General features: G+C 41.6%; 1 protein-coding gene across 2 annotated transcripts in view; it reads left to right on the top strand.

Moving 5' to 3' along the window:
* Positions 1 to 107: 107 nt before the first annotated feature.
* The window catches only part of ppp2r5cb (protein phosphatase 2, regulatory subunit B', gamma b), a 33,031-nt gene continuing 19,004 nt past the window's right edge, over positions 108 to 14,134 (top strand). For both annotated transcript variants that reach the window (XM_031581182.2, XM_012838220.3), the window contains exons 1-3: positions 108 to 766; positions 1,458 to 1,517; positions 5,855 to 6,017. In XM_031581182.2, coding sequence (XP_031437042.1) covers positions 731 to 766; positions 1,458 to 1,517; positions 5,855 to 6,017 — 259 coding nt within the window. In that variant the 5' untranslated portion in view covers positions 108 to 730. The remainder of the gene's footprint in view (positions 767 to 1,457; positions 1,518 to 5,854; positions 6,018 to 14,134) is intronic.

Genomic DNA, 14,134 nt, shown 5'->3' with positions numbered 1-14,134 from the left:
GGTGATTCATTATGTGAAAACCAGTACAAACCTTTTGTCAAAGTTGCAATGTGAAATGCTGAGTTACTATCTGACTATAGTCATTACTTTGTTGTGCTTATAATTACATTTGATATTTCTGAAGGTGTTAGGCTCTGGTAAAAGGGCGGAGTAAAATTGACATAAAAAAAAGCATTACAATCTTCCCATGTCATGGACAGCAAGGCAAAAACGTATTCATAGTATGTCTGATAGTCTCCAGACGTGTATTATTTTAGCCACGGGGTGGTGCTTGACTTCTGTCTCTTCGGAAGCGACCCCAGCTAAATGAACATCACGCACCTTGATGTATTCACATAGAAAGATTTAGTAGGAATACGAACACACCGGTTGAACACAATCCAAATCTATCGGTCATGGAGAGTCGACAGTGAGTTACAAATGATATGTTGACGTTTGGCTCACTTGCTTGGACCTTCTTTGTATATGCCAATCTGTGTTTTTAGTTATTTACATGTGTTAATTCCTGCCCGCTTTAGGGAGAAAGACACTGATCTTTAATAACAGTCTATTTTTGTAGCTCTGGGGATAAACCAGAGCGTAGTAGGGCTTGCAGCAAGAACGCGGTGTCACCTGACACAAGTATACGAGCCTATCATATGTTAGGGGAGAGGCAAACCGCTTCAGTCGGACAAGAGTTGTCAGGAGAGGGCTCCAGCGAAGAGAGTAAAAGAGGGGAGAGAAAGAACACATGAGTGCAATGCCGAATAAAACGAAAAAAGATAAGGTAAGTTTCGTTAATACATACCTACTTTTTAATTAATATGCTAAAATGGGAAAGACTCGCCTGCACCTTATGTCTGTAAGGTGTCAGCCAGCCACGGCATTTGTTAGCTAGTGTTAGCTAGCTTGGCTAACAAGCTTCCACTTGATAGCTAGCCAGCCAGCTAACGTAGCCAACCTCGCAACCTAACTGACTGCTGCCAGTTTGTCAAAGGACACATATTTTTTCAGGGCTCTTGCTACCAGAATAAAGTTCACTGTTGATCCAGCCGTAGATTGTCCGTTTGGAAAATAACATTTTTAAACAAAGAAAGCTCGTTGACATATGAATTGATGTAATATATTTGGGTGCCAGCTAATTATCTGGCTAGCCTGAGGAGTGGCCACTCGCTATGTAGCTGGACGTAGCGGCGTTATCTTGCTAGCGTCGTTAACTATGGTAACCAATCACTTGGTAGTCCAGTTAGATATGAAGGTGATGTATAGCGAAGTGGTTTCAACCCTTTTGGCAAGATATTATCAACTATTGTGATTTATTTTTTTGTCATGCGACTAAGCAGCGCTGAATGTCGACTGCATGGTCAAAATATATTTAAGGGCACTGTTGGAGTTGACAGCTTGCTAACAGTTAACGTTAATGTTCGCTAACAATCTAGCCAGCTTACTACCCGGCTCTTTTTTGTCCCTGCTTTCAGGAATCGCCGAAGTCTGGAAAAGTTGGCAAAACGGGTGGTCAAGAGAATGCAGAACACGAGGTAAGGTATAATGCACTATGAAAGCTAAGAGATAGAGTGGTGTCCTCAAAACCATTATGCTTGGGTATAAACGTGTCCGCTAAACAGCGTCTCCCCGGCAATTTAGCCTAGGATGAGCACAGCTCCCTACAGGATAAATAAGATGACATTCTCCTATTATTTCAGTTGGCCGTCTCAGCCATGTATATCTGTCATGATTAAATACCACATCGGAAATGTGTGCTTCGCTTCATAATTCTGGAGAGGAGCACTCGAACCATTTGATTTTAATGGCGATTGTGATTTTTTTTTCCTTTCCCTTACTAGGCACGAGCTAACGTTAGCTAGCACCGGTTTGTCTCGGGGGAAACCTGTCGTCACTGCTTACGGCATCAGTTCAGCCTCTGTAATGTGCAGGTCTGATCCTCCATATCGCTGAGAAATTGAGCGTCTTCTTAATAGCCTAGTTTTAAGCAGTGGCTTGGAGCGGTGTGTATTGTTCATACGACCTCACAACACAATGTCATGTGCTTCTCTGCTGTCTGCTACTCTGTTTGGTTCGAGCTTTGGGAACCCTAGGGCACACACTCGAGATCCATTCCAACTCAGATTTTCTACGTTTTAGGCTCTATATGTCCATTGTTGGCAAGACTTGGCAAGATACTGTCAAAGTTAACATGGGGTGTACTCTCTGGATGAGATGAATTTCGCCTTCTGTCTCTCCATGCATCAATTGTATGCAAAAAAAAAACATAACTGGCCAATTGTAAATGAGGGGGTACACGCCAATCTATATTTCAATAAAGTCTTCATCATCTTTATTTATTGATTGATATTGAATGGGTAGGATACATTTAGCTGTTATTTGAAGGAACATGTAGGTGTTATTGTTTTTGTAGCCAATAAATATACAAACATTTTGGCCCTGATTTGTTAAAAGTCTGTCATAACATAACTGGCCAATCGTAAACGAGGGGGTACACGCCAATCTATATTTCAATAGTCTTCATTATCTTTATTTATTTATTGATTGATATTGAATGGGTAGGATACATTTAGCTGTTATTTGAAGGAACATGTAGGTGTTTTGTAGCCAATAAATATACAAACATTTTGGCCCTGATTTGTTATAACTCTGTTATAACCAAGTTTTCTTAGTTCTTTGACATTATATTATTGTCTCCAGTGTCCCCTTCTGTATTATCTAAACTATTCTTGACACAAAATCTCAGCCATTGTAGCGCTACTCAAACATTGCACCATCTAGCCAGTGTTTGCCCTGATGAGTAAGTGATTCAAACGGATCAAATCCCACTTTTAAAATATATCTAATACGTGGTTAGTGTTTGTGCTGTTTAGAACGTGTACCCCTGGTTTAATGTGTTACAAACTATTCTAGAAAAAACAGCCCACACAATCGTCATAGTAATGAAATTAATTTAGCGTTGGACAAAAGTAGGCGTTATTCACTGCTCAGTGATGTGCTTTTATGAATTGATTGAGCCACACATGCATGAGTAGAGGTAGTGACTCATGTAAGGGTAAGCCAAGCCTGGGAACTTGTGCTTGCTAATTAAAGTGCTACTGTAGGGGTATATCCCTTTAATCTTATTGCTAGTGTGTTTTATGAATGTCCCTAAGAGGTGAGGACTGTAGCTGGCCGAGGGATGTTGACTTTAATCTAGGTAGAGGATGTCGATAAAAGCCAGGAAATACAATGCAGAAAAGTGCCACCTGGAGGATGATGCCCATAAAAGAAAATTTAATTAATTAATTAATTAATTAATTAATTAATTAATTAATTAATTAATACAATCAATCCCAATTGCTGAGTGATTTCAGTTGTTGATGTGCCAAACACAATATTGTGCCATGGTACTGTGGCTTTGGTTTAAGAAGTTCACTTTAATTACGATTTAACACTTTAATATTGTGCCCATACTCCCGAAAGTGGTGCCTAGTCTCTGAACTGGAATGAAAAATGATTGTGTAAAAGAGCCAGCGCAGGGTCAGCATCTGTGTGTGTGTGTGTGTCACCAATCCTACCCTTCCATCCTGGAGTCCTAATCCAGCGTGTTCACTCCTCTGTGATCTGTAGCCGAGGAGCTGCTAGTGCCGCCGCCTCTTTCAAATTTAAATTGCACAGAGCAAGCTGTCGCCTCATTAGTGTGGGCTTTCAGAGAGAGAAGATTAGACGAGCGCAGCCCTCTGCCCGGCCACTGTATGCATGACCTCCTCTTTTTACATCACCGATCGAGGTCGTCCTCCAGCGGACCAGGGAGATTAAACTAAACAAAAAACTTACACACTAACACACTTTTAATGCAGTTTGAAATAAAACAATTTTATTATTTGATGTATGACTAAATTATCTTCAGGCAAGTTACAGTGTATCATCTTTATGTATGCCTTTTAATGATCGGTTGAGGTGCTGGAGTAGACTTGTATCAACCCCTTATCCCCAACCCTCACTTAAATGAAAAGCTTTCTATGTGTCGCATATTGGTGTTGTATAGGAATGACAGCCAATATCGTGAATATGGCAATGTCAGACTGGTAATCTATCTCCTGGTAACCTAGTAACATAACGGCAATATTCTGCAATGATACAAGATTTGTGGTTTTTTTTTTAGAGAAGGTGGGGGGTGCTTCTCCCTTTTATTCACTACAGTGATATCAGAGTAAGCCCTTGCCCTATTGAGGGCCAATTACTTCTCTCAGAACTGTTCAATGTCTATGTGAAGCCATTTAACATCGTCTGCAAGTGTTTGTAATCACTTTGAACCTAAGACGGTCTTTTTTTCATGAGCTGATTTTGAGAAATTGGTTAAGGCTTAAGGCTAGGCAACAAACTGTGTTGCCTGGTTGCCTACTTGCTATGCTAGCTGACTACCTAGCCAGCTAGTTAAGGAAACTTTTTTTTAAATAGCATTAAATGGTTTAAAAATAGTCCATTTGCATGAAAGGATACCTTATTATCTAGCTGATGTTTCAGTCTCGTCTATTTAACTTATAAAACTATAATGGGAAAAGCTAGAAAACCCTCAGGGTACCAGTGCAGCTTTTCAACTTGGCACCCAAAGACTTGGCAGCTAATTGATTCATACTAACACACCCTAGAGTTAGCAAGCTAGGATAGCTAGTTTAACTGCCATGAGACCCCACATGTTTTTTTACATTCCGTAATATGCAATCAAGTGGGAATCCAGGACATGCATGACTTTGCCTTCATGGAAGACTGAGTGGGAATACAAATGTGTTAGGCTACCTATTCTGTGTTGGTTTTTATCCGACACATTTAAGGATTTTGAATGTGAACGGGGCTTTAGAGTTTGAATCTCACAGCGCCTGTTGAGAGTATAAGCATGTGTCTGTTCTGAGTCAGTTGTTTGAACTGTCATCCCTTATCCCTGTTAGGTATGTTTGAATTCTGCCACACAACACAAAGTGAAATATGTTCGGTAAATAAAGTAGGCATTGATAATCCCCCAGATAGCTGTGGTTATTTGGTTATTTGCCCCTCAGTGCCCCACTTTCTATCCCAGTGTGTCCTCGCTCTACCCTCTGGAAAATCTTTTAAAGAAAGAAGACCACTTGTCTTGCCTAGAACCTGTTTATACCTTAATAAAGACATGTAGCAGCTGCCATTGAGAGTACAGTACAGATGCATTATGGGAACTGAACCCATGGCCTTAGCATTAACAAAACTTGTGTTGCCTGGATAATGAACCCATAACCTTGGTGATGTTAGCAACAGCACCTTGCTTTACCAGTTGAACTACAGGAGAACATTCATTGTTAGTTGTAGCACAATGAAGCTTCCCTGAATCACAGTTCCGGGTTGAAGGATGCTGATTTTGGCCCAGTAATGGCCCCTTAAGTGCTGCTCATCATCAGTGGCTGATGAACGGGTCACTGGCAGACAGGGGCTTCTGCCCTTGCGGCTTCTCAGAGCACTTGCCACGTTTCAGTTGAAGTCCGAGCTGGGGAAGAGGGCAGAGGTCAGCCAGGATCAGGGCTGTTTGTGTGTGCTAGCTTTTATTTCACCTCTCGTTCTTTCTGATTTTTCTCACTCTCTGCTTTTACGTGTCCATTTTAGCCTCCCTGCTTTGGGTCTTGTTTCTCCTCATCCTTTCAGGGTTTCTCTATCCTATCTCTCTCTCTCTCATCCAAAAGTGACTTGCAGTACAGAAATACTTGTTCATCAGTAGCCTCTGTGTGTTCCCAGGGAATCCAACCCATAGTCTTTGTGTTGTAAGTACACTGCCCTGCCAGGTTAGGCATAGGCGCAGTGTCTTCCTCTCTGTCTCTGTCTGTGTCTCTACACTCATCCCTGTGTCTCTTCCTGTCCTGCTCAGGGTTCTAACAGGAAGGGAAGCAACAGTGTCCCGCCCCCCACCCAGCTGCTGAAAGGCAAACAGAGTGGTTCCCAGACGCCCGCCAAGAAGGACAAGCGCCCCAGCTCCTCCCGTTTCAGCCTCAGCAACAACCGCGAGCTGCAGAAGCTCCCCGCCTTCAAAGGTGAGCCGCCAACCCCCCCATCCCACCTTTCCCAAACCCCTCCCGCAGGCACCCCAACTACCCCGGGGCAGACGCTCAGCGAGTTCAGGGGGCTCATGCCTGCAAGCTTGTTTTGTTGTTAAAAAGTATTTTTTGTTGCCGTGCTGTGTGGAACGATATCCTGTGGATAGGCCTTGACACAGCCGGATGCAGTAGGCTGCATGGAGGTCTGATTGTCATAACAACTGCTCGGACCTTCGAGATCTGTTCCATGTATTCCTCCCTGGTTCAGACACTGGGCTCTGTAAAACGCTTTGAGATAATTTTATTGTTTTGACGCTATATAAATAAAATTGAATTATATTGGTTAAAAGTAGACATTCTAGCTTTTAATGTGATTCTCTGCAGACACTTAGAAGCTCATGTTGATGAGCCCAGTATCTGTAGTGTTTTAATCTCTCCTCAGATTCAGAGTAGTTGTGGCTGCATTTTTCTGGAGAGGCGTATCACCTGATTGAAAAAGAGACAGGGATTGAGATTGATTGAGATGGAACAGGAACTTTTTGATGGTTTAAGGAATGGATGTGTGGCTTGTTTGTGTGCCAGCTGAATCAACCCGAGGCAAAACATGAGCATGTGCGTGTGTAGCCTATATGAATTCAACATTTTAATATGATCTGACCTCGGCTCTTGCTGGTGGATCAGGCATGAGATCATAAGATCCTGAGAGCCTCAATGCAGTCACATGGTCAGTACTGTACCACCGTCTGCAGTGTTGACCAAAACACAGCAGAAGCCTCCGGAGGAGAAGATAAAGCATCCAAGCACCCTTCCAAGATGACTGGTTTTTGTGTTTTGTGTCACATTGGTGGTGGTGGTGGTGGTGGTGGTGTTGATTGAATGGTAGAGAGAGTTGAACTGAGCACAGGGATGTAAATATAGTCAAGAGCATGAGCCCTGGCCAACACCCGTGAGCATTGTGGGTGGTTCAGCCTGGGATCTCCTTGACCTGAAGTTTGCAGACCTATTCTCTCTGAGCTGCTTTCATAACTCTTAGTCTTTATAGGAGCTCTTTTGATGTGACTGCAGCTCCGACTGCTACAGTGCAATGTTAAGTATACCTGAAGACTTGATACAGCTGAAGACTTGATGTTTTTTTGTGTGTTTGTTTTGTTTTACACCACGCTTTCATCTAGACTCTGCCTGCCCACAGCATGAGTAGTCTGCAGCAAAATAATCAAGTGAAGTGAAAGTCCTGTGTTGATGTAGGACATTTATTTTCAGCTGAATGTAGTGTGACACGATGATGGAAGAAGGCAGCAATATCTGATGGTTTAGATTAGGGATGCACGATAATATCGGCACGACATCGGTATCGACAGATAAAAGCTTCAAAACTTAATTATCGGCATCTGCAGATATGAAAATTTCTGCCGATGTACCTGGCCGATCAGGTGACGTTCAAATTATGCGCACACGAAGCAAATGTTTTGGTTACTATGAGCGCCAACAACGTAATTCAACATGTCGGCTGTGTGGCAGTACTTCACAGTATCAGAGGATGTTGACATGTTATTTGTCAGGAAACTTTTCAGGAGATGGAAGAGGAGACGACAGCTTGGCCGTAACATAGGTTGCATGCATAGATGCAGTCAGACCACCTGCGTGCAACGCTTTGCAACATTACCTGTCGCGCGCTAATAGAAGTTAATAAGTTGCTAGTTAGCTAGACAACACTAGCTAGTTAGCTTGCATGCTACGTGACACCAGCAAAGTTGATGATCTTATTTGACGGGATGTGAAACGTTATGTCACGAGCCCACGCTATCTGTACATGGCTTACTTTTGCATATATGGAATTTATATAGGTAACTTGGCAATAACGTTACATAGATTAGTCTAGAAATCCTAGAAGGGATGTTATTAAACTGTAAGTCAGTTAACCAACGTTAGCTTGCCAAGTTGCATTTCCAGAGTGTAGTTGTTCAAGTTCAAGGAGGTACTGTTCAAGTATGAAAATTGTGACGTGAAAATATAAATAAATCTGCCATATTTGAAATCATTTCAATAGTTTTCATGAGTGAATGTCTATTTCTAAAATGATACAAATCAAGTTTTTAATGTCCCGTATCTACAGCAATACCCTATCATAATAACAGATTAATTGTAGTACAGGAGAGACTTTTCAATAATTAAAAAGCAAAGGTGTATATATTGGTATCGGCCAAAATGAGCTTGTAAATATCGGCATATCGGCTAAAATTCAATATCGTGCATCCCTAGTTTTGATATTAAATATCAGGCCTTTAGTAGCACTTTTTTTGTGTGTGTTCGTTTGATGCTTTTCAGTCAAGTAGTAGTAATTTGAGATTAAGACCTGGCAAGTGACATATTGAAGGTGTTTACAGTCGATTATGATACTATCATAGATGTCTATTTTAGATGTTACGATGTAACACCATAGACATTGGCTGTGGTTCTGATTGATAATATTATAGACACTTTATTATATTTCTGATCTATGTTGCCATTAGATCTTTATTTTACTGATAGCATTGTTGCCTTAGGCATTCATTATGTTTTTGATCATGCTAATGTTTCTAAAGTGATTTGGTGTTTGGTGGCTATATCCCTGACATTGTTGCCTATAGATTAGGGGTGTCACGATACCAAAAATTCAGTAGTCGGTGCCAATACCAGTAAAATAACACGATTCTCGATGCCAATTTCGATACCATGGTAAAAAAAAAAGGATTTTCTAAGATTCCATGTACTTGAACTTGAAACATGAACTTCTTTATTAAAATATAAAAAAAAATAGCAAAATGTCATAAGACATACAAAACATGTGCAATAGAGCATAGCACAACATAATAAAGTGCAATTAATGATCATAGTGCAACAACTAGTGTCCCCAGATACATCTTAAAGGATGTTTTAAATACAAAATAAATCAATGTTCAGTGTGGTCACGGCGAAATTCCAGCTGTCACTCGCAAATCGTCTTTTAGGCTACATTGAGTCTATGGCATGGTAAAAGAAAATTGGGTAATCGTGTTTTGTCAAACCAATTGCATATTTATTTCTAAGACATTCAGTGAATTTTGCTAGTTTTGACATGATACTTGCAAGATACATGCTCTCTTTCTCTCTCTCTCCTTCTAACCAAGGTAGGCTATAGGCTAACGTTAAAACTACAGCATAGCTAACCTAAACTACGTACATAACATAAGCCATTGTTACACACAGTGTATTTCAGTATGACAGATTAAAAAAACTGAAAAAGTGCATTCTTTGGATGTTGTTAATATGAATCAGAACTAGCCCTAGAATTCTTTAAACAAATCCGGATGACGGTCTTTCAGGTGCTTTGCTAAATTGGAAGTATTACCTCCCTTGGTCTGAAGACCACGGTAGCATCGTTTGCATAATGGCTTCTGCGGATTAATGATAACGCCACGGTCATCTGCCTCAAACGCAAAGTACTTCCATACACGAGTCTTTGTGCCTTTTTTATCAACAAGTCGAGGTGGGGGGATCGCTACAGCCGCAGTTGCCATCTTGGTTTTCTGAATGTAAACGTCGACTGGAGCACTCTGCTAACAGCTAGCATCGGCGCTCACGGTGCTTACGGAGCTTCAAAAAAATGGGCATCGTCGGTGTTTTGTTATTTTAGCATCTAAAGGTATCGTAAGTGTCGGTTCTCTTGACATCCCTACTATAGATACACTCCTAAGGTTAACCCCTAGGTTTCATCTCTTGGGTCCTCTTCTTCAACCCCTCTTAGGTACAGGCCCGAGTTTACTCTATTGTGAGGTCCTCTTGTTCAACCCTGTATAGATACAACCTTGAGGTTACAGTACTGTTGTACTGTGAGGTATACCACACACACCACTGTCTCTGTAGCAATTCTCCTCCTCAGGACTGTTATGCAATGTGGAGGAAGCGGCCACAGGCAGAGTTGACTGGGGGGGGATCTATATTTAGGACTAATCCTGAGATAACGGCCTAATGACCCAGGCCTCCCCTGCATCACCATGGGTGCTGCAAAGCTTTAGGGTTTGAAGAGTTTGGGTGGCTCCTCGTGCTTTCTCTGTCTTTGTTTTTCTGTTTCTGATCTTGTTTGGTGCTCTTCACTTCAACAGTCTTTTGTTGTTGTACTGTCTGTGGGTTAGGGTTACATGGTACGTGAGTTTCACTGTCTATGGGTGAGGGCTAGGGTTACATGGTATGTGAGTTGCACTGTTTGAATCTGGTATTGTCTTTTTCTTGCTCATTTTCACAGATCTCACTCTAGTTTTCTCACCTACCCAGTTCTACTGTCTCACTGTAGTTCTGTCTAACATACCCAGTTCCACTGTCTCACTCTAGTTCTGTCTCACATACCCAGTTCCACTGTCTCACTCTAGTTCTGTCTCACATACCCAGTTCCACTGTCTCACTCTAGTTCTGTCTCACATACCCAGTTTCACGGTCTCACTCTAGTTCTGTCTCGCATACCCAGTTACTTAAGCCTCTCATGATTGTTCCCTCTGCCAAGGAAGCAATGTTTTCAGTGCCATTTGTAAATCTGTCAGCGGAATTACGCAAAAAATATCCGCCTGATTTTCATGAAACATGGTGGAGGGGTATAGCATAGGCCAAGGAAGACATTTTGGTGACATCAAGATGCGTATCATTGCGTGATGGGGCGTATTGGCCTTGGAGGAGGTCTGTGCTCTCTGAGTGCCTTTCTAGTTGTTTTGCATGCTGTCTCTCCGATGACAATTGTCCCTGATGGGGACTAGGTTCATTTCAGTCAACTGCTCTAGTCTGTATAAGAATCTCATCTGCTCCAGAAAATGGCAGCCATTATGTCAGATAAATACATTTGCATACTTGATCGTTGTAGTGGTGCTTTTGTCTTGTGACATCTCTGGTTGATGTAAACTTATTTTTTTAGTGCACACTAAGATGCCAGAACCATAATCTTGGTGTTGTAAGCTGTTTTTTTTGCGCAACATTTCATAACGCTCCAAGTATATGCTATGTTTGTCAGGCAGTTAATAAGGGCTTTGGCAGTCTCCATGACAGTTGTGTTTCAACAGAAGGTAGGTCTCTAATTGTGTCCAGACATGAACTTGGCTTTTGGTATCATGGCTCTCTGAGATGAAGCCTTAAATTTCAGTTCCTGAGATGAAGCCTTAAATTTCAGTTCCTGAGATGAAGCCTTACATTTTAGTTCCTGAGATGAAGCCTTACATTTTAGTTCCTGAGATGAGGTCCTTTACCTTTAGGTCCAAGGGAAGCCTTTACCTTAAAGCCTGACGCCCCAATGTCGGGCCAGTGGTGAGCGTATGTGGCCCTAGTTTATGTGGTGTGTCCCTCACCGTTGGCACTAGTCGGACCCTTGGCTTTTCGGCTGATTTTAAGCATGTTGAATCAACGATGGAGCCCAACAATCACTCTGATTGGCTGTTCAGGATTGGAACGATTGGATTGACAAATTCCTTCTGCATGTGGAACTGAACAGGAAAGAGCCAAACAGAAATGGTAAAGAAAACTCTGAAGTTTGATTTATCTCCAGTTCCTGACACGGGTTCTGAAAAGCCCCTTGAGCCTGTCACTAGTCTCCATGATTTCACCCTTTTAGTGCAGTTTCTCCTTACTTTCCCCTCCGCCTCTTCCTTTCTTCTTCCACAACCAAAAGACCATAAGTTGCTCAGATGATGCCTTTATCTTAAGTTCTTGAGAGAACCTTTTATGTGTCGACCTGAGAGAACCTTTGTGTGTCATACTGTTGAAGCTGCAAGGAACTTTACAAAAAGGAGAAATGGAGTTGCTTTATCTGGTCCTTGCTAGTAAAATATTCACCGTGTCCATGTCTTCTGATGTAATACCAGAGATTTCCCTAATGTATAGACTGATAGACTTTCTAAAAGAGAGGTTCATTTTTGCTTGGCACTCTGGACGGGAGTCTTTGATGTACCATAAATCTGCCATGGTACATATGCGTGCCAAGACTGTAGAGTTAGAATAGTTTCAAAATTCACAAATAAATGTCACTCGATTCACAAATGTATTTCATGACTCGCATATAATGTCACGTGGGGTACGTAGCTGGAGATGTCTAAAGGGGTACAGGACTGTAAAAAGTTTGGGAACCACTGCTGTAGTCAATGGTAACACGTAGCTGTATTTGGGAGGGGTTACTGGGACTCCCTGAATTACTTTCCATTGAAGCAGCATGCACAGTTCAGCCATAATTTTGAGCTCAGTGGGTTTCACCATGCTGGTGGGAGCCATGTGCTACTGGCTACTGTAGCCTGTGCTCTGGCTTCACCTGGTGGCTGGTTGTGGAACTGCATAAACAGAATTCACTTGTGATGGATCATTCTCTATACTGAACTATGGAAATGTGACCCCATGTTGCTGTGATTTGTTTCACCATCATGGATAAACTTGCCTGCTTATTCACGTTCGGTGTGAAGAGCATGGTTAAAAAAGAGATTTGACACAGCTGTAGAAGTTGTCTGTCTGTCTGCTTGTACAGGTTTTCTGTCTGTCTCGGCTCTCATGTGCTGTCTGTCTGTAAACACTATTGTAGTCTAAAAAACAGAGGATGGTAATCAGTAGGGGTGGGGGGAAAAATCGATTCTTCGATTTCTCTCGATTCTCTCTAGAACGATTCTGTCTCGATTCAGAAAAGTTCATAATCGATTTTTTTATCAAAAATTTTTTTTTTACACTTTCATTTTGTGTTGAAATGCAAGCTGCATCGATTATTGCATTGTTCATAGAAAGTCATAATTGTGACAAGGACAAACTTTTTCTCTAATAAGAAAATAGAGAAGGTAATTCCTCTGTTGATCTTCTTTAATTATCAAACACCAAGTAGGAAGTGATTTGAGACTCTGAGTAGCAAACTCAAATGTTTTAAAAATCGCGATGCATCGATAATCGTTTTATTATTAGAATTGATAATCGATGATCGGGTTACAATCAATAATCGGTTTAGAATCGATAATCGGTTTAGAATCGAATCGTTGACCTCTGAATCGGAATCAAATCGAATCGTGAGGTGCCAAGAGATTCCCACCCCTAGTAATCAGGACAGGAAGTCAGATAAAATGTGCTGTTTAGTCATGAGATCTTAAACACCCTCCAGAGGAAGTTACATGCTAGTGGAAAGATTCACAGAAAGGCTTAAAGTCAATCTGTAATGACTTAGCAGAGCTGTACAGTCAATATTTATGACAATTGTCTGTCTCTGGTGACCATGGTGACACAGCGCTGCTGTGGTTGATGCTGTTTGTTTGGTGACACGGTTGGGGTGAAGGCTGAGTGGGAACGAAACTAAGTGAAGTAGAGTTTGGGAGCTGTCCTTTGTGTGTGTGTGTGTGTGTTGATATTTCCGTTTCTGTATGTCTGCAGTTTTGTGTGTGTGTGTGTGTGTGTGTGTGTGTGTTTTTAAATGTGAATCTTCACTGGCCTTACGATTCAAAGGGTAACGCTCGATAATAAAGTGATTTTCAATGCACCATGATGCATATTAGCCTTTATGTTTATTAATAAATACAAGAGTACTACAGCTGGTTTAAAAAAAAGAGACATAAAAAGCTGTCCTACCCAGCAGTAGGCTTTTCTTTTCTCTGAATCGATGCAGAATCTTTCACTTTTGTCCTGCGGTGCATGGTAAATGCATTTTTCCCCAGCCCACACACACACACACACACACACACACCACACACACAGTGTGTGTATATTCATGTATCTGGTGTGTGCATGCAATGATATCTCTTTCCCTATTCACCTGCTGTGGTTTTGTTCTGTAATGTGTCCCTCTATGCTGGTGAGCAGCAGAAGCCTGTGTGTGCACGCGTGATCTCTCAGTCGTTGCTCATATGCTGGTACTGTAGTTGTGGTTTCCGGTTGCATTTCTGATGCTTTGCTGAAACTGACTCTTTCTCTCTCTCTCTGTCACTCATCGAAGATGGTTGAATTTATGGTGATATTCCCTTAGGTGACTGGTCCAGGCTTTCAGTGTTATTAACTGAGAGTTCAGATGTACAAGTTTTAATCTTGTTCCTCAAAACTGTTCAAATCCTCTAAATGTGTGTCTATTGAAATTGAAAAGCACACTTGACCTTGGTGGTTGA

This window comes from Clupea harengus, chromosome 15 (assembly GCF_900700415.2).
Source record: "Clupea harengus chromosome 15, Ch_v2.0.2, whole genome shotgun sequence".
Lineage (NCBI taxonomy): Eukaryota > Metazoa > Chordata > Actinopteri > Clupeiformes > Clupeidae > Clupea > Clupea harengus.
Note: the sequence above shows the minus strand (reverse complement) of the source record. Positions and strands in the feature narration are given on the sequence as shown.